At 36.8% G+C, this 21,251-nt stretch overlaps 4 protein-coding genes and 1 non-coding gene across 10 annotated transcripts; 1 reads left to right on the plus strand and 4 right to left on the minus strand.

Moving 5' to 3' along the window:
• Positions 1-1,151: 1,151 nt before the first annotated feature.
• On the minus strand, positions 1,152-5,407 carry LOC111006858 (Low temperature viability protein). Of its 2 annotated transcripts, XM_022278947.2 has the most exons (5): positions 4,825-5,407; positions 4,219-4,611; positions 2,440-3,066; positions 2,150-2,277; positions 1,152-1,558 (listed from the first exon to the last, which is right to left on the minus strand). In XM_022278947.2, the coding sequence occupies exons 1-5, from the start codon at positions 5,293-5,295 to the stop codon at positions 1,555-1,557; spliced, it is 1,623 nt and encodes a 540-aa protein (XP_022134639.1). In that variant the 5' UTR covers positions 5,296-5,407; the 3' UTR covers positions 1,152-1,554. The 2 variants fall into 2 exon arrangements, with proteins under 2 accessions (XP_022134639.1, XP_087976203.1); XM_088120077.1 differs by lacking the exon at positions 1,152-1,558 and having other exon boundaries at positions 2,146-2,277.
• Positions 5,408-5,461: 54 nt separating this feature from the next.
• Positions 5,462-5,534, minus strand: TRNAE-CUC (transfer RNA glutamic acid (anticodon CUC)). The gene has a single exon. It is a non-coding gene; the product is annotated as a tRNA-Glu (tRNA).
• A 914-nt stretch (positions 5,535-6,448) lies between these two features.
• Positions 6,449-7,615, plus strand: LOC148207980 (glycine-rich protein). The gene has a single exon (XM_088119429.1). The coding sequence runs from the start codon at positions 6,873-6,875 to the stop codon at positions 7,401-7,403; it is 531 nt and encodes a 176-aa protein (XP_087975555.1). The 5' UTR covers positions 6,449-6,872; the 3' UTR covers positions 7,404-7,615.
• Positions 7,616-7,752: 137 nt separating this feature from the next.
• Positions 7,753-9,021, minus strand: LOC111007828 (B-box zinc finger protein 21-like). Of its 2 annotated transcripts, none has more exons than XM_022280386.2 (3): positions 8,752-9,020; positions 8,259-8,678; positions 7,753-8,151 (listed from the first exon to the last, which is right to left on the minus strand). In XM_022280386.2, the coding sequence occupies exons 1-3, from the start codon at positions 8,935-8,937 to the stop codon at positions 7,894-7,896; spliced, it is 864 nt and encodes a 287-aa protein (XP_022136078.2). In that variant the 5' UTR covers positions 8,938-9,020; the 3' UTR covers positions 7,753-7,893. The 2 variants fall into 2 exon arrangements, with proteins under 2 accessions (XP_022136078.2, XP_087975554.1); XM_088119428.1 differs by having other exon boundaries at positions 7,959-8,102; positions 8,752-9,021.
• Positions 9,022-13,121: 4,100 nt separating this feature from the next.
• Positions 13,122-20,503, minus strand: LOC111007538 (uncharacterized). 4 transcript variants are annotated; one of them, XM_088119540.1, is made up of 10 exons: positions 20,080-20,502; positions 17,355-19,157; positions 17,079-17,201; positions 16,930-16,984; positions 15,513-15,661; positions 14,929-15,015; positions 14,642-14,770; positions 13,988-14,169; positions 13,767-13,890; positions 13,122-13,692 (listed from the first exon to the last, which is right to left on the minus strand). In XM_088119540.1, exons 1-8 carry the CDS (start codon positions 20,146-20,148, stop codon positions 14,068-14,070), a joined length of 2,517 nt encoding a protein of 838 aa, XP_087975666.1. In that variant the 5' UTR covers positions 20,149-20,502; the 3' UTR covers positions 13,122-13,692; positions 13,767-13,890; positions 13,988-14,067. The 4 variants fall into 4 exon arrangements, with proteins under 4 accessions (XP_087975666.1, XP_087975665.1, XP_022135813.1 ...); XM_088119539.1 differs by having other exon boundaries at positions 17,079-17,246; positions 20,080-20,499; XM_022280121.2 differs by having other exon boundaries at positions 13,122-13,669; positions 17,079-19,157; positions 20,080-20,503.
• Between the last annotated feature and the right edge of the window lie 748 nt (positions 20,504-21,251).

The raw sequence follows: 21,251 nt of genomic DNA on the forward strand, positions 1-21,251 counted from the left end.
AAATTAAATGCATAATAGATCTATTAATTTTAAAATACCTATTAAACACAAAATTAAAAGACTTTATTATTACACATTTATTAAAGTTTAGAAACCGATTAAATTTTATTATGAAAGTTTAGAGACTAAATTTATAATTGAAAAACCCATGCAGCATAGAAACAAAAAATAGAAAAAATAAATTTTCTTATTTTGTTTTTAATTATTTTACAAATAAATGGGTAGTTTAAATCTATATGAATATTCAAATTATATGGCTTTATCCCAATCCAAACATAGAGAAATTAACATTTCTATTATTTAACTTAAATAATTAAATTATACCAACCATTTTATTAAAACACCATATGCATGAAAGAAACATGATATGTCATTCACCCCGTATGATAAGATTGGAAATTTCAATTTAATTCAAACACTGCACTGATTATGCTTTAGATGCGTTTCTCATAAATTAGGAGCCCTCCAATGTATTTGAGACTTAAAGACTTGAATAAACTATGCGTTACAAGAAACACCAACCTTAAAACTGTACCCAGTTAGATACCACACACAGGTAGCATGGCAACAGTGACACTTCACACGGTCATTCGCTCTTTACTCTTCGGCATTATGATGTTTGCTATCGTAACATCTGCAGCATCACGTTTGTTCTCGCCATTACCGGATTCACCTTCAACGACTCCTCATGAACCTGTGCATGGAGATCACACCCATTACAAGGTTCATTCAGAAATGGAGGAAGACTACGGTCCGTGGAATCCGACCCCCAACTTTGGAGGAGGCTACGAAAGTCCCATTCCCCACGGACAAGTATGATCCTGAAACATCCAGGGGATACAGTTATACACTTGCTCTTGTGATAATGTTAAAACTATATATAGTTGAGTTGTATCATCCTTTTCAATTAGCACCACACATGGTCGCAGTATATTATTTGAGAAACAATTGATTTCAATTGCCGAGAGAAAAATATAGCATTGGCTTATCTCCCAGGAACAAGACTAATTCTAGAGATAATTGTGTTAGACAGTTACCTTTTCATCTGAGAGCTGAGGAAAATATTGCTCCCATGGCTTCCAAACATTGAGTGCCTGGAAAAAGGCAGTTCATTTGTACAGTGCGCAGACGCATAAAGAACACTAAATAAATTCATTAAAAAACTAACTGCATCGCTTGATATATGTTATATAGTATAGGAAAAAACAAAAATACACGATTATCTTGAAGCCTCTCATGAATTCAATTCAACTATTCATGGTCCAAGAAAAAGTATGCAAGTTGAAGCAACCGCCTTTAAATTTAATAAATATGCTCGAGTGAAAACATCTCATGATGTGTTACAGACTATCTAGATCAAACAAAGAATCAGCCGGATTGAGCAAGAATGCGGCGGATATCAAGGAATCGCTGAACACAGTCTTTCTTGTTCCCCTGAACATATTCTGTAGTTTCTTCGTTCTGTACAAGTATTGTTTTGGAAACTTCTCCCCAGCAGCTCAATCTTGTTACGAATGAACAAAAGTTCTTTTGACTAGCATCAAAATGCCCTCCTCACCTGAAACAAAATATCTAAGATCACTATGAAAACCAAAAGTAAAGTTCGCAGTTAACATTGGTCAGTTGAAACTTGTAATTCCTGTCAAAATTTGTACGCTGGCACAAGCCATGAGGTTCATTTAAGCATATTAACTTGATTCATTAGGCTATATCATCCGAGAAACAATATTCAACTGTATAAAAGTTACGACTCATTAAACTCCTGATTAGCAATAACATCCAAAAAGAAGAGAATTATTTCACCCGAAACAACATTTACAAACTCGCCATTATTCAATCTTCAGACATTGAAACTAATCAATGATTAGCAATAACATCCAAAAAGAAGAGAATTATTTCACCCGAAACAACATTTACAAACTCGCCATTATTCAATCTTCAGACATTGAAACTAATCAATATAATAAATCGTGACACAGTCTCCAGTCAATTGTGGCTCGTGAAGGTCTATAACGACTACCAATTTCCACAAGAAAATATCATGGATAACAGGTATAGAGAATTAAATTACTCTGACCAGCTAGGTTTTTCACTTTTTCCTCTCTCGTCATCAAACAGCAAAAAAACAATTTTTGGTTGGTATACTTACATAAGATGAATGGATGATGGACCACAAACAGCAACTACTTTCTGAGCACGATGAGCTTCCCCCTTGTAAAGCCCCTTCATTTCTTTTTTCGTGCGCCTTGCTTCACGTCGTGCTTCCTTGATAGCAGCCTGCATGGATTACTAGGTCGTCAAATAACAATAAACATAGGCTAATTTCAAATGCACAGACCCACTGATATCTATAATTTAGATTTAGACAAAGAATTATCACCAAGATTTCTACTTAAATACAATACAAATATCTCTAAACTTATGAAGCCTCCAAGTTACCTTTCTCTCCTTCTTCTCTTCCTTGGACTCCTGACCATGTGGCTTCCTCTTCTGATGTTCAGTTCTCAAGCTGCCAACATCTATCATTTTGTCTACGACTTTTCGACCATGAGGTAGAAAGTCCACCGGTAGCTTCTCTTTCCCTCTAAGCGTTATCACATGATTATTGGAATTAAGGGCTCCAGAGACAGTTTCAGCCAACTTCTTCCTTCGGGTTATTTCAGGAGCTATGATTTTCCCAGGATGGTTATTGAGATTAGAACATGTAGAAACAATGGTCTCACAGTCCCAAACTTCTGATTCATCACTGCTCTCCTCAAATATAAATTCATCTTCATTTTCATTGTCATCATCTTCATTTTGGTACATCTCAGCATATTCCATACACCGATGAATCACATCGCTGGCAGACTGCAGAAGTTCTTTATCTTCCAATCTCTCTTTACCACTTAATATATCTGCAGGAGCCTTATATCCTTTATCGAGTTCCAAGTCATCCTTACCATGATCGCCAAAGGCATGCTTGAGCTTCCGAGCAAGGGATTCATCTTCTTCAGCTACACAACCATCATGTTCATCACAATCACTGCCATCATTGTCACTAGATGCATAGTCCCGGCTTAAGAGCTGTATCCATCATAAATTATGAGGTAAAATAAATCCTCTCACAGAAAATTCTAGGAAGGAAAACAATATCTCAAGCACATGAAGAAAATGGAATGATAGGTCGCATGTCGCAGTAGCTCAAACTCGATGAGAAGAAAAGAAAGGGTTGCAATGGAGAGCATGTAAGAGGCCTCCACCCTCCCTAACTACTAAAGGAGTGAACTATAGCAGGTTCCTCTACTGTCACATTGCCTCAAGTAATCGATTATTGCTTTCTTGCCTGCTAGCCCACTAAATTACTGGCACACTGCCTCCCTAAACTCTTCTAACAGGTTTATCTTCCTTATTTCATAAGTAAAAAATAGCAGGACCCAATATTGAATAAGTGAAGAACCCAGGTAATTCATTGGAAATGATCTGACTGACAATAGTTCTAAAATAGGAATTCTAGCGAGAATCTGATTAAGGCCTAGCTTAAATACTAATAGTATAAGAAATTATTGGTAAAATATCAAAGATAAATAAATAGGTACTCGAAACTTACTGATATTTATTCTCCATCAAATTAACCACAAAACTAATTGGAAAAATTCAAATACATGGAGAAATCAAACACTACAGGTATGTTACTGAAATTTGAAATCCAGTAGAAGGAAAATATTTAAGAAAAGATAAAAACTCTGCAATCATGTTGTAGGAACTGCGAACTGGAAATCCAACAAATATTCTTTTATTTTTTAATTAGTATTTAGTTATTAAGTACTCAACCTGGGAGCTTGAATCCAAGACCTTGGAGGGCATCTTCCAAACATCCTAAGCCCTTACCATACCACCATTTGGGGTGAAAAAGGAAAAGAAGGTTCAAATATTTCTAGTCATTAGGCCAAAAAAAAAAAACGAGGCAATTCTTTGGTTAACCCTGATGCTTGGATATTTAACTATTGAAGTCTTGGACAGAACCTAAAAGTTTTATTGCCAATTGAAATTTGAAATTAAAATTAACTATTACTAAATTTGATGGTACATACTTTTCACAGGCACAGAAAACCAAACCACCATCTGAGAAGGCAAATTGTGAACATGAAATTTCAATATGGTACCAAAATATATATAATAAGAAGCGTGTTAATAATAATCTACAGAACTGAAATGCATAAAGTGTTGGGAACTAACAGTGTCAAATTGCTCATCCAAAAGCCGACGAGTTCGTGGCTTATCAGCATCACTATTCTCGCTTTCCTCCTCCACATGGTCCATATCTGCATCCTCAAAAATGTGGTCACCAGAAGATTTTTTATTAACATTATCAGCGACGCTAAACCTATTGTCAGTTGTATCATCTTCCCCTTCTTCACGTAAGTTTGCCTGAACTACAAAGTCCTCTTCCAGGTCCTCAACATCAGAACCAAATCGTGATAAATCATCGTCATCAAGCAGTGCAGCTATGTCAGGGTCAACTGCATTTTGAACCTTGACTCCAACAGTCTTGGATGCAACCTTGTAGATGAAGTTCTCATCACCATCATTATTCCCTTTAGACACAAGCACTCTGGAAGCATCATACGCCTACAAAACAATCAAAGAACATTATGGTACGAAAAGGCAAAAACGCTTATCTAGAAACATAACAGTACGTTCCTAAACCGGTTGCTTGTTCTCAGAAAAAAGGTCAAACACTGTATAATGCCGAATACGATCACGTCCCTTATTCATACAGTTATTATCGCACTCCATATTTTCGTACTCCTATACCCAAAAACATTAACAAAAAAACCCAACCTTCTCATCTCGTGGAAGCTGATCCAGCTTGGCCTTGGGGTTCTGATAGAATGCCGAACCACCACCAGTATTCTTAATCTCCCTAAGGTGCAGCAAATAATTGTAACCATCATCAGGAAACCCGAGCTCCAAAATCTCCCTTCTAATATCTTCCGGCAATGGCGCTGGCCCGCCAATTTCTCCACGAGACCGCGCGGAAGTCCCAAAAGCTCCATCCTCTTCGTCATCATCGTCGGGAGCATCGGCAAATATGGAGTTAGGATCTTCATTGAAGTAGCCAGAAGCGGAAGCATCGGCAGGGCCAGGGCCATCATCCTCGAAAGCAGGGAGAGAGTAAGGGTGGTTGTCGATACGAACAAAAACACGATCGGTGGCGGGAGTTCCATCGTAATTGGGATCGGTGGAGTCACGAGCAAATAATTGGAAAGTTGCGGAGTTCTTCTTGTCGAAGAATTTCTTCTTCTTCCCCATTGCGAGTATCTAAGGAAGTCTGAGAATGGGTTGCTGTAAAATTGATGATAAATCTCTGGAGCTGCGGAGCCGTCCTCAAATAAAAACCCCAGTCCCTAAAACCCTAGATTGCAGATACCATAGCACTACAATAAATAAGGAAAAAGGGCAAAAAGCTTTTAAAAAATTCCGTTGCCGGGAATCGAACCCGGGTCTCTCGGGTGAGAACCGAGTATCCTAACCAACTAGACTACAACGAATTTGTGATATCGTTCTGTCTAAATATATTTAATTTGATAAAATAATATTTAAAATAATAAAACTTGATTATTGTCTTTTGAAGAATAAGAAGAAAAAAAGATTGTTTTGATATCATTGGTACTTTTGATATAATAATCACAGTAGATATTACGCTAGTAAATTCAACTGAAAAAGCAGTTCATAATAACATGAGAACTCATCTATACCATTAATCTAAGGCAACACAATAACAAATGTCTTTTGTACATAATAATCATAAGTTTTTTATAGATTAAAAGAAAAACCAAAATAAAAATTAATAAAATATTGGAGGACTTGTTACTCGTACCGTCAAATTAAAAGCAATGCACAAATATTTAAAGACTTGAATTTTAACTTCAACGATATTACCACTCATTTAACTGGTTGCACTCTAAAATAATATTCATTTTCAATAAAAAATGACCTATTCAAGTTATTTTCAATAAAAAAATGACCTATTCAAGTTATTTTCCAAAAATTACTGTATCATTCAAACAAAACATATTATCACAATAACATCAATCACCATAAACTCTACTTCAAATTTATATAGATAACTTGACTCAATAGACGAGGGTGGAGATTGAATTCACGGCCTATTGATTTGAGATATATGCTAATTACCACTAAGTTATGTTCGCTTTGATAACTTGACTCTCATTTTGTTTATGTATATAATTTGAAGAATAACATTCACATTTTACCGATTAACCTGAACCGTTAAAATTTCCCCAACTTACAAAAAAAAATTCAATTTTATCATTCTTCCCTATTATCTATCGAAAGAAGGAAAGAAAAAAAAATTTGCGATGGTACGTAACCATTTCCGTTGGTATCCACCACCACTTTGCCACACCTCTGACACTCGCCATCATCCAGCCCTCACCCGCGCCTACCAAACAAACAAACGCAAGTGGGTCCTAAATATGTAACTTTATGATCATAAGAAACTGCCCAACAAGACCTGCCATGGTTTATGCTACTGTAATTTCTTCTAATATCATACTTTTCATACAACATTGAGTCAGAAAATATATGGTATATAATCTTTCCACAAAACTAGGGGGGGTTGGTTATTGGTTATTGCTTATTGCCAATTGGAAGTGGGGGACAAAAGTAGGCTTCAAGCCATCCACACCTGTACTGCACGTTGGTTCGGTTACTGTTTCTTCCAGAATAAGAAGAAATTATACACTCACCCCCTGTTTCTGTGTGTGTGGGGTACAAACTAAACTACGTCGTATACTTATATTATATCTACCGCCAGTGGATTGCCATGTGGGTTTCCAAACAGTAGCTGGAATCAAGTGCCACAGATGGGTATGGCCTGCCAAAATCTAATGAAATTCTGCGCTCTGGCGGTGGTTTTTGCGGCACTGATTTATGGGTCAATGGCGGATGGTTTGAAAAATGGCACAATGCGTACTAATGTCACTTTTCTGACGTTCTCGGAGGGAAGAAATGAGAGCTCTAGCAATACTACTACTACGGTTGAGGTGAGCAAGCAGAACGGCTCCGGCAGAGGAGGCGGCGGTGGCTATGGGTGGGGGTGGGGGTGGGGCGGCGGAGGAGGCGGCGGCGGAGGTGGGTGGTGGAAATGGGGTTGTGGAGGACAGCCGAAATCGGGACGCGGCGGCGGAGGGAGAAGAAGAGGGTCCGGGAGGAATCAAAATCATGTATTCAGGAAGAGAATGTACGATGAGGGAGATTATAAAACAGGGGAATTTGGTCAATGCGTGGTGAGAGGAAGATGCAGAGGAATGAGATTGGACTGCCCACTTCACTGCGGCGGGCCTTGCTTCTACGACTGCCGGTACATGTGCAAGGCCCACTGCCGACGCCCCTAATCAAACGGAAAGCTGTTTCAATTTTCATTCATTTGCTAGTGGATATGCAGCTATAGAAATTACCTCTTTTTATTGTTGGTTCATTGATTGGTTTGATGGGAAGTGTGCTTTAATTTTAACCTTTTCTGTGTTTCAATGTCGTGTGATGAATTGCCTAATGAAGTTGAGTGTCTTGTGTATGGGCTTGGAGTTGTAACAAATTAAGATTGATTATCATTAAACTTTGAAATTTTCTAGAAAACAGTTTTGAGAAATGAAGTCAGGGAGATTAGTAAGGTTCATGAGTTTTATAACCAACTTGAATGAGTTTCAAAAGGATGTAGAAAAGGAGAATCCATGGAGTTGAAGGTTTGATGAGGCAAAAGAAGAGGGAGCTTTTTCACTCGTCTCTCTCGTGACAAATTTCAAAATGTACAAAATTCACAAGCACAAAAAGGCTGCTGCCATTTACAGGAAAAGCAGGGGGATTTCAGAGTTCAATCCAGAGATGTCAAGAGGATCTGTATCTTCTCGACCAAACACAAATCTCCGGCACCGTAAATCCGTCGTCCCTCCGACTCCACCTACCGCCGCCGCCGCCTCCTCCTCTGGCTTTCTCGTTCCCACCTCCATTTCTCTCGTTCAACTCAATCTCCCAGCTCACTTCTGTACAAAACAGAGGAACTGATGCGAGAGAATCCCGGCTCGTTTCTAGTTCAACTAAATCATCAAGAAATGGAAAAACCCAGTCACCATCATCGCTCTGCAACTGGGTTAATTAAAACAGTAATTAAAAACAGAAAAAAAGAAAACAAGATCCATCTCCAGGAAAAAGATTAGAAAAATCTGCGGTTCCGTAAATCCAGAGTTGCAGACCTTATAGAAACCAAAAGGAGCAGAGGACGAATCGAGAAACTCCTCCAAATTCCATCCGGGAATCGTCTCAATCAAATACTCCGACACGGTATCCGTCGGGTCACCCCCATCGGCGGAGGCAGCCGCCACCGGCACGTTAGACATCGAACTCTCGGCAAGAGAAGGCGAATGCGAAACAGGGGCAGAAGCATTGGCAGTCTTCTCGAACAGGGGTTGCGAATTAGGGTCAGAATTAAACGCGAAGCTCGCCTCGGATGAAGAAGAGGCCGCGTTGAGCGCAGAAACACAAGAAAGCTTAATCCCAGTCAGTAGGAATCGATCATGTTTCTGGGTGAGTTCGTTGACGGCGTGGATGGGAAGATCGCAGTCTCGGCATAGAATCGCTCGGTCCTGCTGGCAGAACAGAAAAGCTCGCCTCTCCTGCAAACAAAAAGAGAAGAATCATCAATCAATTTGGTCGAAATCGAAACCCTAATGATGAGAAAAGGGGAACCTGGCAGATGTCGCAGAGGGGGAAGTGGTCGTTGGAAGGGTGGAGGAGGGGGAAGCGGTGGTGTTTGGAGGCGAGGATATTGGCGCGGTGGACGCGGTGGTCGCAGGCTTCGCAGAGGGCGGCGTCGTCGGCGGTGCAGAACAGCAGCGCCTCGTCTTTGTTGCAGGCGTCGCACTGAATCTTCATCTCCCTCTTTTCTTTCTTTCCTCTGCAAAAACTTCAAAATTGAAACGAAGCGCTAACAAAATGGAGGCTGTACGGTTATAGTATAGGCGCCACCTGTCCTACGTGACATCAATTAAATGCTCTTAATAAATAAATTCGAAATAAATTACTTGATATTTTGTTTAAAATAAAATTTGTGGATTTATATTTGCACAAAATAAATATTAATCGCGATAAAGCATTTTAAATATTGAATTAAAAACAATAGTTATTTTTATTAAAGTTGCTCTTGTAGCTCAGTTGGTTAGAGCACCGATTTAGTAAGCGGGAGGTCTTGAGTTCAACTCTCAACAGGATCAACATAATTATTTTCTTAATTTTTAACAATATAATATCTGAATAATTGTAATTTTTGTCAATATATTTTTAATCTGTGTAGATCGATACAATCAAATGGGTTTATAAATTAAAAATACTAAATTATTATATAATACAAATCGACAGTTAAATTGATAAGATTTTTATTAATAGATTAAATTGTTGCATTTTTTAAAATATAGTAATAAAATTGTTGTGTATTAAAGTCGAAGTAACAATAACTAAATTAATAATTTAATGAAATTATAGCATAGATAAGTATTTTTTAACATTTAATATAATATTACAAAAATCGTTAGATATCGAGGGTTTTATTATTCATATTATATTGAAACTATCTCTTTTTTTTTTTCTTTTAATGAATTCATTTTTTTAGTACTCATAATGTGATGCTTTTGAGGGGAGGGGGTAAATCACGCATTGAAATTAAGAAGGAAAATACGACACTTTTTTTTTCCTATTTAAACAAACTTGTGTAATCATTGAATTGTCTATTTCTTGAATGTTAAAAACAACACTTTCTAAATAATTAAACAGGAATCTAATACAATTTAAACACTTGAAGTTAGGGTGCAATTTATACATGTGTAGTGATTCTTTAAAACTTAGTTAAAAAATAATTAATATAAATGTAGGTTTTCCATTCATATAATACATATGCATATATTAAGCCATGAATTAGTCCAATAGTAAAAATGCAAAAGAAAAATAAGGAGATTCTCCCCAAATAAATTATAAATCTTGATATGACTATTCTTCTAAAATATTAAATTAGCACGTTAAAGGTGGATTAGAATAAGACTATTCTGGAATTGACACAGAGATCCTGAGAAAGACGGATTCGAAATTGTATTGTAACAATTGTTGATGTATAGTTGGAACACGTCATGTCGAGTCAACCGAGCTAAGTACATACACATAGAACTTTGCATGGGCATGGATACCATGTTCGACCACATACATTAGAGTTGTGCCAAGTTTGATAAGATGCATAGAAATGACGTATTTTTGAGAGGATCCATTCTAAAACTCATATTTTTCGCGCCACCTCCTATTGGGTTATCATAGATGATTCAAACAATCTCAATTTGTTATTGATTTGCTCGAGTTGAAGTTCGAACCCATATTTTTAGTAAGTAATCTACTCGACAAGCTTAGAAATTACCCATGATCACAAATAGTGTTTATCGAAGATATTAAATTTGTAGAAACTTCTTACGTATGAAATGATTTTCAGAAAAGAAAAAAAAAAAAAGAAATCCAAGTGGGCATATAAAAGGGAAAACGAGAAAAAAAAGGAGGGAAAGGATCAAATACCATACCTTAATTGGAAACACATCCAGAAGAGAGATGGGGTTTTTAAGCTGACCATACCGACTCAATCCGTTTATTTAAAACGGTGAAAGTGAAACCGATTTGCCAGGACGTGGTTTCCACGCGCCCTGCCCATCGGGACCACCATAGCCATTTTAATAGCTTATTATTATTATTATTATTTTCGTTTTCAAAACTTTATTGGCAAAAATACATTAAAAAAAATCAAACACATCCATTTTCCATTGTCATCTTCTCGAATGTAGACAGCGTTGGAATTAATTCAAATCACGAGTTTGCAAAAATAACATATAATGCTGTGCTTTTTGCTTTTCACATTTGACAAAAATATTACACTTTTGTTGTAGTTCAACTATGGAAGTTCAAAATTGATGATACATACTTTGATAGAAAACATTTTATTAAATGATAGAAAATAAAAAATTTAATTACTATTTTAATTCTATATTTAATTTAAATTTGGTTCATTTTAGTCCATTCATATTAATTATCAATTATAATTTTTATGTACAGAATTTTAAATCATTTAATACAAATTTACAGTTACATTTGAAAAAATTTGCAAATGAAATACATATTGAGAAAAATGAGATAAAAAAATTAAAAGACTAAAATGACCGCTTGTTTTTTGTCTTTTAAAAAAGCCTAACTAACTAGCAAACAAAAACGTATTTTTTTCTAAAAGAAGAAACTAAAAACAACCACCACGCTATTTTTGAATTAAAAGAGTGAATTATTACATTATTTGGAATAATTCTGGCTGTTTATTGCCTTCTTCGTTCAAGTTTCTAAATTTGTATCCCATTCATTCTATTATCGAGTGAATAATTGTTGACCAATTAATGCACCGTCTACATCCTATGCCAAACCCCTGCGCCCTATCCCCACCCATATAGAATGGAACTTCCACTTTCCTTTTTAGGTAAATTACACACAAATCTAAACCCACTACATCATTATATGTTTCTGTGACTTCGATCACCCACCCCACGTACTAAAAAAAAATGAAGAAAAGAAATGTGATTAAAAAAATAGTGGCTATAATTTAGCCAAAGTTGTTATTAGTTAGCCTTGTTAATGATATTGTTGGATAGCCTGGTAGGAAAAAAAGGAGTGATTCATTTCTGGTATAAATAATAATCAAATACTTCTCTGTTCTTCCAGGCTAAGCAAAAGGCCAGAATCTAAAATCTCAAGTAGATGAAGCACAAATTTATCAAAAGATCTTAAAAGTATATTATGATCAAAAGGCTGGAATATCATATATCACAATTTATCGAATGACTCTGCAGTTATATTCTTTGGTTCTGGTTTTCTACCCCACAAGACATTAATTGGTTGAAATTGGTGGGTAGTGAACAGGAAGGGGCACTGAAAAGTGAAGGGAGATGTAAACTAAAAGTAAAGACAAAAGCAGAGAGTGGTATGGAAACCCATAATCCTAGGCTGCTCTCCCCTTATTGCCTTCCTTCAAGTTTCAGATCTATCCACCATTATTTGTTACTTCTACTACGCTTTCCAGGACCATTCTACCACTCCACCATGCAAAAACAAAATACTAAACACGGTTAAACATGTTTTTCTTCTCCAATTTGGTTCCATTTTCATCCCTAGTTGTAAGAACAATTGCAGAAATTATAAACTCTACAGAACAGGTGAAATTGTGAAGGCACACGTAGTTGGACTGAATAATTCATATATAGACAGCCCTCATCATGACCTGGCTATTCATATATGTCCAAACAAGATTGCTCAGGTCGGCTTTAAAACTACAAGTGGGCCCATCCTAAGGATCAAGCACTCTCACCCTAACCACAATTATAATATATTTCTCAAACCTTTTAATTATATCTTTAAATATGAAAAGAAGCAATATACTAACAATTCACTCCAACTTGGAGTTTTGGAAAAAGCGATAAGTTATAGCAATAGATTCCTATCAATCATTTTAGTGTTAAAATGGTAAAACATAAGGAGGGAGTGACAGATAAAACTTAAAAGTAAGCGGTTACCTGCTCTTCTGGGAAACCTCTTGAAAGGGGCAGTAGAAAGGAGCGCAGGTACCAAGAAGATTCATCCCCTTTCTCGACAACAACAAAGAATTGATGAGATGAGTTCAGTTAAGATGGATAAGGATTTAGCAATTTGGACAGGACAGTGAGTACCTCCAATCCAACAACACATCAACCACTGGCAGTCTCTACGTGCCCTCAGCTCCGTACTAAAACCATTTTCCAGCGTCTCGATGTGCTGAGCTATGCCCTCCATTAGCTTCTAGCCGCTAATGCTTATTTTACCGATACATATCAGTTGAAGACAGACCCTTCTGAGTTGAAATCTTGATTAGATTGTGGAAAATTGCCCGAACCTGCAGTTTCTTATGTCACGAATTTGTCAGACTTCCATTAATCCGTCCTTTCCCCTTCCAATTACTTGGTAATAAAGAGACCCAATTTCGCGTAGACAGACCCATGTCTTTCGTATTAATGATCTCTTTTCTAAATTTACGGCTCTGTATTTGAATTGACTGTCAAATGTTGCTACTTCCAACAAAGTTAAACCCAATTACACTCCTCTATTTAATATATCTCCAAGGCTGTTCAATGGCAAGGACAAACTTAGAGAAGGTGAGGCCTTTATTACAAGATATTCGCAATATATTACACATCGTAGATTATACATTAGATGCATTTGCTGAATTTCGAAACTATTTCACAACTTAATCAGCAAAGGATAAGATCAGTTTCTTGTAAGTTCCACACACGAGCTTGTTAAATAATGTCAGAGTTATGATAGCGAAGCAGAAGGAACCTCCTTTGAAGCTACAATCCACTTTGACTCGAGCCAAGTTGCTACGCCTTCTAGACAGGTATGGAATTGGCCAAGCTGGATTGCAGGGTGGGCAGAAAGAGTACCCAGATTCGATTTCAGGGACCATTACCTTCAATTTGACCTGAAGCTATATCCATAAAGATAGCAACTTTCGTTGGTGGGGCCCCAAAGTGCAACGGTGGGGAACATCATGGTGAAACCTGTGGGACTGCCGAAACCCACTTGGATGAGCTAAAGGAAGAACCAGAATTCAGGTCTGAGTCAGGTATCGTGGCCGGGTGGGGTAGAGAAGAGTATAAATTTACCTATATCTTCGCAATTTGGCTGGACAGCTCCTTGCTAATGCTAACTGCTCGAAATAATCTCCACAAATGCGTTGCTATTATTTTCCATCTTTAGCAATCCAATGAAACCTCATTGAGAAGAAAGCTATTGAATCACAAAGAAATATACGAAATAACTACCGGGACAAATAGAATTTCCATTTTTAAAATCACATACCAGACATCAATTTAACACAACATACCTAAAAGACCCAGAACGTGCAGAAAAATGAGCACCTTCCGACTGTACAACTGTTCATGCTAGCTAGGCTGTCATCTATCATCATGATTGATACTCCTGTTTGTGAGAGGTCTTGCCTATGTTATCCATATATTGCTTCATACAAACTGGGCTCGACTCAAATATAAATGACATTCCCCTTATCTGCAAATGCACAAATGAAATGAGTATAATGTATAACATTCAATTCTCGATCATCGACATATCATCCGTCAACATAATCAGCTAGAAAGTCAAAACCTTCCAAGGCTCCAAGTCCATAAAGAACTATAGTTTTACAGATAAGACAAAGAATTGCTGTATCTCTTAATTATACTATAAAGCACAACGTCTAGCTTTTCTAAGTAATACATAGGGGGATAGTGCAAGTATTCTCTTAATAAAGATGAAGTCACATTAACGATGTCAATCATAAAACATGCGGGAGCCAAAAAAATCATGAAATAACATCACTTAATCCACCAACAAACCTTACGTGAAACACTACTGAATCTGTCAGTAATCTTAAAGACATCAATTCCATGTGGGAAAAAAATCAAGAGATGTGTATCATTTTCCAGAAAAGAGAACCAGAATCATTACATATTATTCCTTCCTGGTAACTACAGCAACATACCTCAATCAAGCAACCCGAATTAAGTCTCAAGCAGTGCCCAGGGGCCACTTCCTTGTTATTTATGGAGATCGAACACTTGCCAAGATTCTTCAGGGAGAAAAATCCATCTTGATCTATCTTTATAATTGCCTAGAAAGAGAATAAGATTCATCCGTCTCCATAAGGACACTCTTTGAACAGGAGAAAAATAAACAAGCAAATATTTGCACACAGCTAAAAAAGAAAATCGCAACCACATTCTCAATATTAATATACTTTATTTGAAATAAAAACTGAATCAAATCTACCTGCCGTCGAGATATTTTATTACCACTTCCCTCCCTTCCTAAGTCAATGTCCACAATGACATCCTCGGTAGCTCTACCTAATAGAACCTGCATATAAAATGATAATTAAGTCAGTAAGCTAAACCAGATAAATTTCATTGGGAACAAACTCAGTCAGCAGTGCTTTTCAGTGAAGAAGTGTTGCTTCAGTGCACTCTTCCACAGGCTCCATCATCGTTTAAGTTATCATATTGAATACATAGTTGAGCTCAATTAAATCCTTCTCAGATAACAGATCTGTCTAAGACTCTAAGGTAGTCATTGGGTACAGAATCACAAAGGGGCAGGAAAAAGGAGCACAGGAAAAGAAGTCAGAAGTGAGAAAAAACTGCCAATAGAAACTGACCTAATACCCATATACTCACTGGACAAGACCACCATACCAATTTCCTGTACGGTGACAAACAGCATCTTAAATCTTATCCTACTGAAGTCATCCCAGGACCTCATAGAACTCCCCAAACAAGACCTCAGTGATAAAGAAGAGAATGATCCACCGATAAATCATAACGTAGCTAACTTGAAAATATAAATAAATAAAGTACCTCTGATTTCTTAATGTAGTGCTTTGAATATCGGCCATACAGAACTGCTAATGCCCCATGGGATGCCATAGATCTTTTCATACAAGCATGAGCCCCCTGCTCCAGTCTTACGATTCTCTTCTTGGTGTCCATGTGTTGATACCTTAAGACTACAAAGTAAACAAGAATATAAGAATATTACATGGCCCTATTTTAACCACAACGACATTGGAAATAACATATAAAAATGACAAATAATACAATGTTTTGCAAGGGAGAAGGACAAATAATTAATAAAAATAAAGAAAAGCTAAACTTTGGTCTCAATCTCAACCAAGTGTAAGATCTGCAACAGTTTGTCTTTTTAATCGAGATACCAAACTTTCATGGAGAGAAAAAAAATGAAAGAATAATATGCAACAGTTTTTGGTCGACTAATGTGAAAAGAATATGCAGGCACTTGTGCACTATGACTGACAGTTGATCATCAGCAAGTTAGTTTTTGCTGGAATGTATTAAGAATAATTATACGCTACCAACAGCCAGTTAAAAAGTTGAGATTCAGAAACGATAGGCATGGAAAATTGACTTCTTTCAAGTACCATGTTTGAAGATATGCGAGAGAATGTAAAGAGAACATCAACATATAGTTAGTTCGCACATTTAGGATCTTGGACAGCAAACTTGAAATAGCAAACAATTCATTGCTCGCATCCACAAAATTATATTCAAGCAGATGTGCACCATGTATGTTCAAATGCATGCCCTACCAAGCATTTAAAATACAATAATAGAAACAACTCTACGATGATCAATTGATGGCAGAGCATGCACCAACCAATTTAGAATAAAAAAATTGCCCAAAATGATTTAAATGACATGATTCCAGAAACTATAAATAAATTGATATTCTTTATTTTGTTCCGGATGAGATAAAATAGGGATAGTGTAATTAAAATTTTCAGTTTGGACGTTTCCTTAAAATGAAAATAAAATGCATATTTTATTTTTTTACCCTAGATTATAACCTGAAAATGAGAAGTTAAAATACAATGATTACAATGTGTCATTCAAACTGGAAAGTTGGAAGCCATGCAAAATCAACAGTTTCAATTTGGAAAATTTTAAAGCAAGAACATCATTTGGAATCACTTTTGATTTCAATCAGTTTGTTTTAAATGATAACTAAACGGGAAAGGAAAAAAAAGTTGTTTCAAACCAATATTATGATATTAAATCTTTTAAAAATCCCATGAAAGCAAATGAAACATAACACACACACACAAAAGGTGAGTAATAATCTACTGCTATTTCATCTTTACATGTTAAGAACTAGTATTTGTAGTTAGCAAACCTGCAACATACTTAAAAATTATTTTAACCAGAAATTACATTAATGGCAATTAACCATTTAATAACTATTAGCATCCATATGTACCTTCTTCACTTGTATACAGATCCTGATCTTCTGGATCCAAGTCCATATCAAGTATCTGAAAGAAATAGTTTAAGATCTTGTAAGAAACTTATTAAGCAAGAGATACAGATAGCCATCTGTCACTTAACTATTCACCATAAACATATTACCATTGCCTCGATATCTGAAAAATGAGGTACATCATCTTCACTATCAATAGATAACTCTTCCTGATCAGACGTTGAAGATATTCCATCTTGTTCTACACCAAAAACACCTCGGGAACCTGCTTCCTGTGATAATCGATGATCTTTCACCATAGTCAATATATCTGGTTCCTGTTTAATGCCAGAAGCAGTACTTGGTGGATATTTTCTAAAATTCTCAGAATCAAAGCCTGGCTTCTCTACATGTGTATTTAAAAAATTCTGGCCAAGATGATTTACCCGAGAAATTTCTTGGCTCTCTTCCTTGAGAGTGACAGGTAGGATAGCATCACCATTTGCATTTATGGAGCTAGAATAACTTGAACCACCAGCATTATTCGCAGATGGAACGTGTATAGAGTTGCTATGGCATAATTTTAAATTAACAGCAGCTCCACCAACCAGATGTTTTTCACCTCTTTCAGGCAAACCATGCAATCCTATTGATAGAGAAGAAACATGAGGTTGCCCATGATTTTTCCTCTCCCTTTGCACAAGGTTTTGAGTCATTTCACCAGATTTTTCATTACAAGAGAAATCCTTAATAGATGAAAAGGTATCATCGATGCGATCTTGAAAATGATATCCCATTGAAGAGATTGTCGACAATGGAGGTAGAAAAACGTCATCATTGCTTGGAATTTCTGGATCTTCTGTGTTCAAAGTGCAGAAAAGAGGTTCATCACCTTTTCCAAGACATTGACTGTTCAAAGATGCAGACGGCGATGGATGAACTTCCAAACTACAATCCAAATGTCCATCACTACAATGAGATCCTTTTTCATATAACTCTCCAGAACATGCAGTGGGAGGATCTACCATTGAATCCGTTGGTAACAATGTTTCTGTATTAACTGCATCTGCTGTTTGATCATGATTGACTTCATTTGGTGAATTCAACAAAAGCGAGCTCAAACCATCATAGTATGACTTATCAATCACATCCTTTCCATCATCGTCCATGAAAAGTAGCTCATCCTCATTAGTTAAGTTCAAAAGAGAGTTGGACAGTTCCGCTAGATAAACTTCAGCAGTGGCATTTGGACTTTTCAAATGATCATGCTGCACTTCAATCTTCAACTTCGAGTCAGAGCGGGCATCATAGTCAGCTATTCTTGCATTTTGAATGTTGTTGTTTCCATCATCATCGGGAAGTTCAAAAGAGTCTCCTGTAGGCAAATCCTTATCTGAAAAGCCAACATCAATAGGCAAGGCTGGTGCTGAGGCATTTCTCCATATTGGCATACCAGGAAGAGGAGACGAATACTCGACATTGTGAAATGATGCACCAGAATCAGAAACGGGAGAATTAAAGACCTCATTGTCTTCTAGTTCAGAGCCCATTGCTCTCTGATCCTTGCTTGGTTGCCCAAAAGTAGATGGTCTCACCTCCAAATCATTTTCAAAGAGACTATGGACTGGAAAGCTAGCTGATGGAGCCAATTCTTCAACCTGAGATTCATTCCCAGAGAGAGGCAGATTCTCCCTCATAATATGAGGAATTCCCTCGTGTACATTATCTAGGTTCGCAGGAAAATGCTTTTCAACAGTGTGTTGACATCTGGAATGAAAAGTGCCCTCAGTGTCATCATTATTCATCATATTTGGGGCAAAATTAGAGGGCAAGATCCCCAGCTCTGACCTCTGAAGTCCAAAATCACTTGATATTGGAGGGATACAATCTCCAGACATAGGCTCTTCAACTACATAGTTACTATCACTGGGTCCAACAAGAAAACTCAGGTCCATAGGGTTAAATGGTTCATTGCAAATCCTTTTACGCAAAGCATAATAGCAACGGCGTACACTTCCATATTTTCTCTTCCCACCAATACATTTAGTTTCTTTTGGATTCCCAAACTTGTTGAACTTTGATGGAAGAATGGAAGAAGAACGCTCAAAGTCAATCATGGACATAGATGCTTCTTCAGATACAATTGGATCATAAAGTAAAGAATGCCATCGTTCTTGCAATTCTCTTACTGTGTATCTTCGAGAAAACTGCACCGCACCTTTGGCAAGGGACTCCAAGGAAGCACCCGCCTAGAAGTTTTTAAAATAAAATGTGACCCAAAAAGCACCAGTATACAAGTTCTGCTGACACCAAAAATAAACTGGCACGTGTATAAAGAAACTGAAGCACATAATGTATGGTCTACTAGTGGCTCATGACGAAGAGGATGGCTCAGCAAATAAAGGTGTAAGAACCAAATATTATCAATCTTCTTTCCTCTTTCTTAAGAACACTGACAATTCAATTGTTTTTGTTACATCATTACCTCAAGAAAATGTAAGTTATGTAATATATTGTGCCTTAAGACTTAAGAGGCTTTTCTTTTCAAAAAAAAAAAAAAAGAGTGCTTTCAAATCGTAGAGACCTCTTCAATACCCTTTTTTTAAGGAACATATCCTTAATTACCGAAGCAACGTATTCTGCCGATTTAAATGACGAATTATAACTTCCAGGCGGATAAAACAATTAAATGCTTTCAAGTTATTAAAAAATAAAATCCCTCTATAAATAATACCATGGATTTTCTAACACAAACATCCCGTCTAGCATAACTTGAACAGCATGTGATGTGATGTGATGTTGACCGTGCAGTCAAGGAGACGGAACGTTTCCAATTTCCCATAGAATCTCTGGGGCGCCTTTAGTTAACATAAACATTTGCGACAACCAGAATAATACGGTATCATAATCACCACGAGGGAAGGGGGGAAAAATGAAAAAGAAGGCATTCAACAGTGAGGAGAAACTCGGCAATCAAATTTTACTTTCTTTATTAGGAAAAAAAAAAGAAAGAAAGAAAGAAAGAAACAGTTCAGCCGTAAGGAATACAATTCACCCGACTGCCAACTGGGGGGAGTAGAAAAACGATTTCAATTGAGACAATCAACCACGAGTAATCGAAGGGAATGCATAAATGTTGAAAGGAATTGGAGAGAGGGGAAATAGTTATACCTCAATGGCGTTCTTGAGCAGAATATCATCTTCAGGAGTCCAAGGCGCGACAGGGGCAAGAGCTCCCATCTCCAAGAAGCTACAATTCCTTGCACTCCCTCTTTAGGAAGAGTAATGTTGGCACCAAAGGTAGCAGCGAGGCGAGCGAAGCCGAGGAAGGTTGAAGGAAGGATATGGCGTCGGAGCCGGGGGTGGGAGGGGGGGGTTTAAGAGAAACCCTAGACTGTAGAGACTGGAGAGTGAAAATTGGGGAGCAAGGAAAGCGGAGGTTTCGAAACGCGGCGAGGCCAATCGGTGACCTCGGAGTGACCAGTGATAGCATGGAAATTCTGTGAAACCGCAATGGAACAATGACACGTGCGACCTTGCTTCTTTTCTCACACCGGTGACTACTTTTTCTCCCCGTCGTCCGATCCGATCTCATACGCATCTCTGGGCCCACCCCAAGATGTTACAAAATCTTCGATTTTTACCAAAATTAAAACCAACAGAGAAGGGGGGGAATTTTGACCAATTCTTAACTTCAGTGCATTACTTTTTAATTTTAAATTATATACGTATATTATTTTTCTGTAATTACAAAATTCAGAATCTGAAAATGAAAAATATTTTCTACAAAATCGTATCGAGATATGCTTTCCTATGAAGATCGCATTTTATGACTATTTTTGTATTTTTAGTAAAACATGCAATTTTATTCGTAATTTTTACATATGTATTATTTATTATTTTTGGGATCATTATTATTCGTATTCCATTAGTTTTAGTAAAATCTGTTAGATTTTGCCTTCAGTTTAGCGACATCTCAGGCATATTGAGATGAAAACATTGAAAATACATAAAATAAATATTTAATATTCCAATATTTATCTTGAGAATATTGATTGAATTCAACAACAATAACCCCTTAAAAGCAAATTCCATCCAACAAATCTAGAAAAAAAATAACGGAAACATAATCTAACAAAAACTGCAACATACCGTACTAAAAAAATAAATGGAAAAACAATATAAAAAATACTTTTATGTATACCGGCATATCGAAAAAATAACTCTAAAAGCACCCAAGAAACACTTCAAAAGAAGATTTCATAGATTTGAGCAAGAGAATTCTGTAATCATCCATCTTATAAATTCATGTACACAATTTCTAGGGTGGGTTGTAGAGGCTA

The sequence above is a fragment of the Momordica charantia genome (assembly GCF_013281855.1).
Source record: "Momordica charantia cultivar OHB3-1 chromosome 11 unlocalized genomic scaffold, Mcharantia_2.0 BLBB01000011.1, whole genome shotgun sequence".
In the NCBI taxonomy this organism is placed as follows: domain Eukaryota; kingdom Viridiplantae; phylum Streptophyta; class Magnoliopsida; order Cucurbitales; family Cucurbitaceae; genus Momordica; species Momordica charantia.

Coding starts and splice junctions, on each gene's coding strand:
- LOC111007538 (XM_022280121.2), bottom strand. CDS start 20,148: ATGGGAGCTCTTGCCCCTGTCGCGCCTTGGACTCCTGAAGATGATATT. Junction 19,158..20,079: donor TGCTCAAGAACGCCATTGAG/GTATAACTATTT, acceptor AAAAACTTCTAG/GCGGGTGCTTCCTTGGAGTC. Junction 15,016..15,512: donor ACTACATTAAGAAATCAGAG/GTACTTTATTTA, acceptor TTTTATATGCAG/GTTCTATTAGGTAGAGCTAC.
- LOC111007828 (XM_022280386.2), bottom strand. CDS start 8,937: ATGAAGATTCAGTGCGACGCCTGCAACAAAGACGAGGCGCTGCTGTTC. Junction 8,679..8,751: donor CCCTCTGCGACATCTGCCAG/GTTCCCCTTTTC, acceptor TTTTGTTTGCAG/GAGAGGCGAGCTTTTCTGTT. Junction 8,152..8,258: donor CTCCTTTTGGTTTCTATAAG/GTCTGCAACTCT, acceptor TAATTAACCCAG/TTGCAGAGCGATGATGGTGA.
- LOC148207980 (XM_088119429.1), top strand. CDS start 6,873: ATGGGTATGGCCTGCCAAAATCTAATGAAATTCTGCGCTCTGGCGGTG.
- LOC111006858 (XM_022278947.2), bottom strand. CDS start 5,295: ATGGGGAAGAAGAAGAAATTCTTCGACAAGAAGAACTCCGCAACTTTC. Junction 4,612..4,824: donor AGCTTCCACGAGATGAGAAG/GTTGGGTTTTTT, acceptor ATTGTTTTGTAG/GCGTATGATGCTTCCAGAGT. Junction 3,067..4,218: donor TGGATGAGCAATTTGACACT/GTTAGTTCCCAA, acceptor TGATGGATACAG/CTCTTAAGCCGGGACTATGC.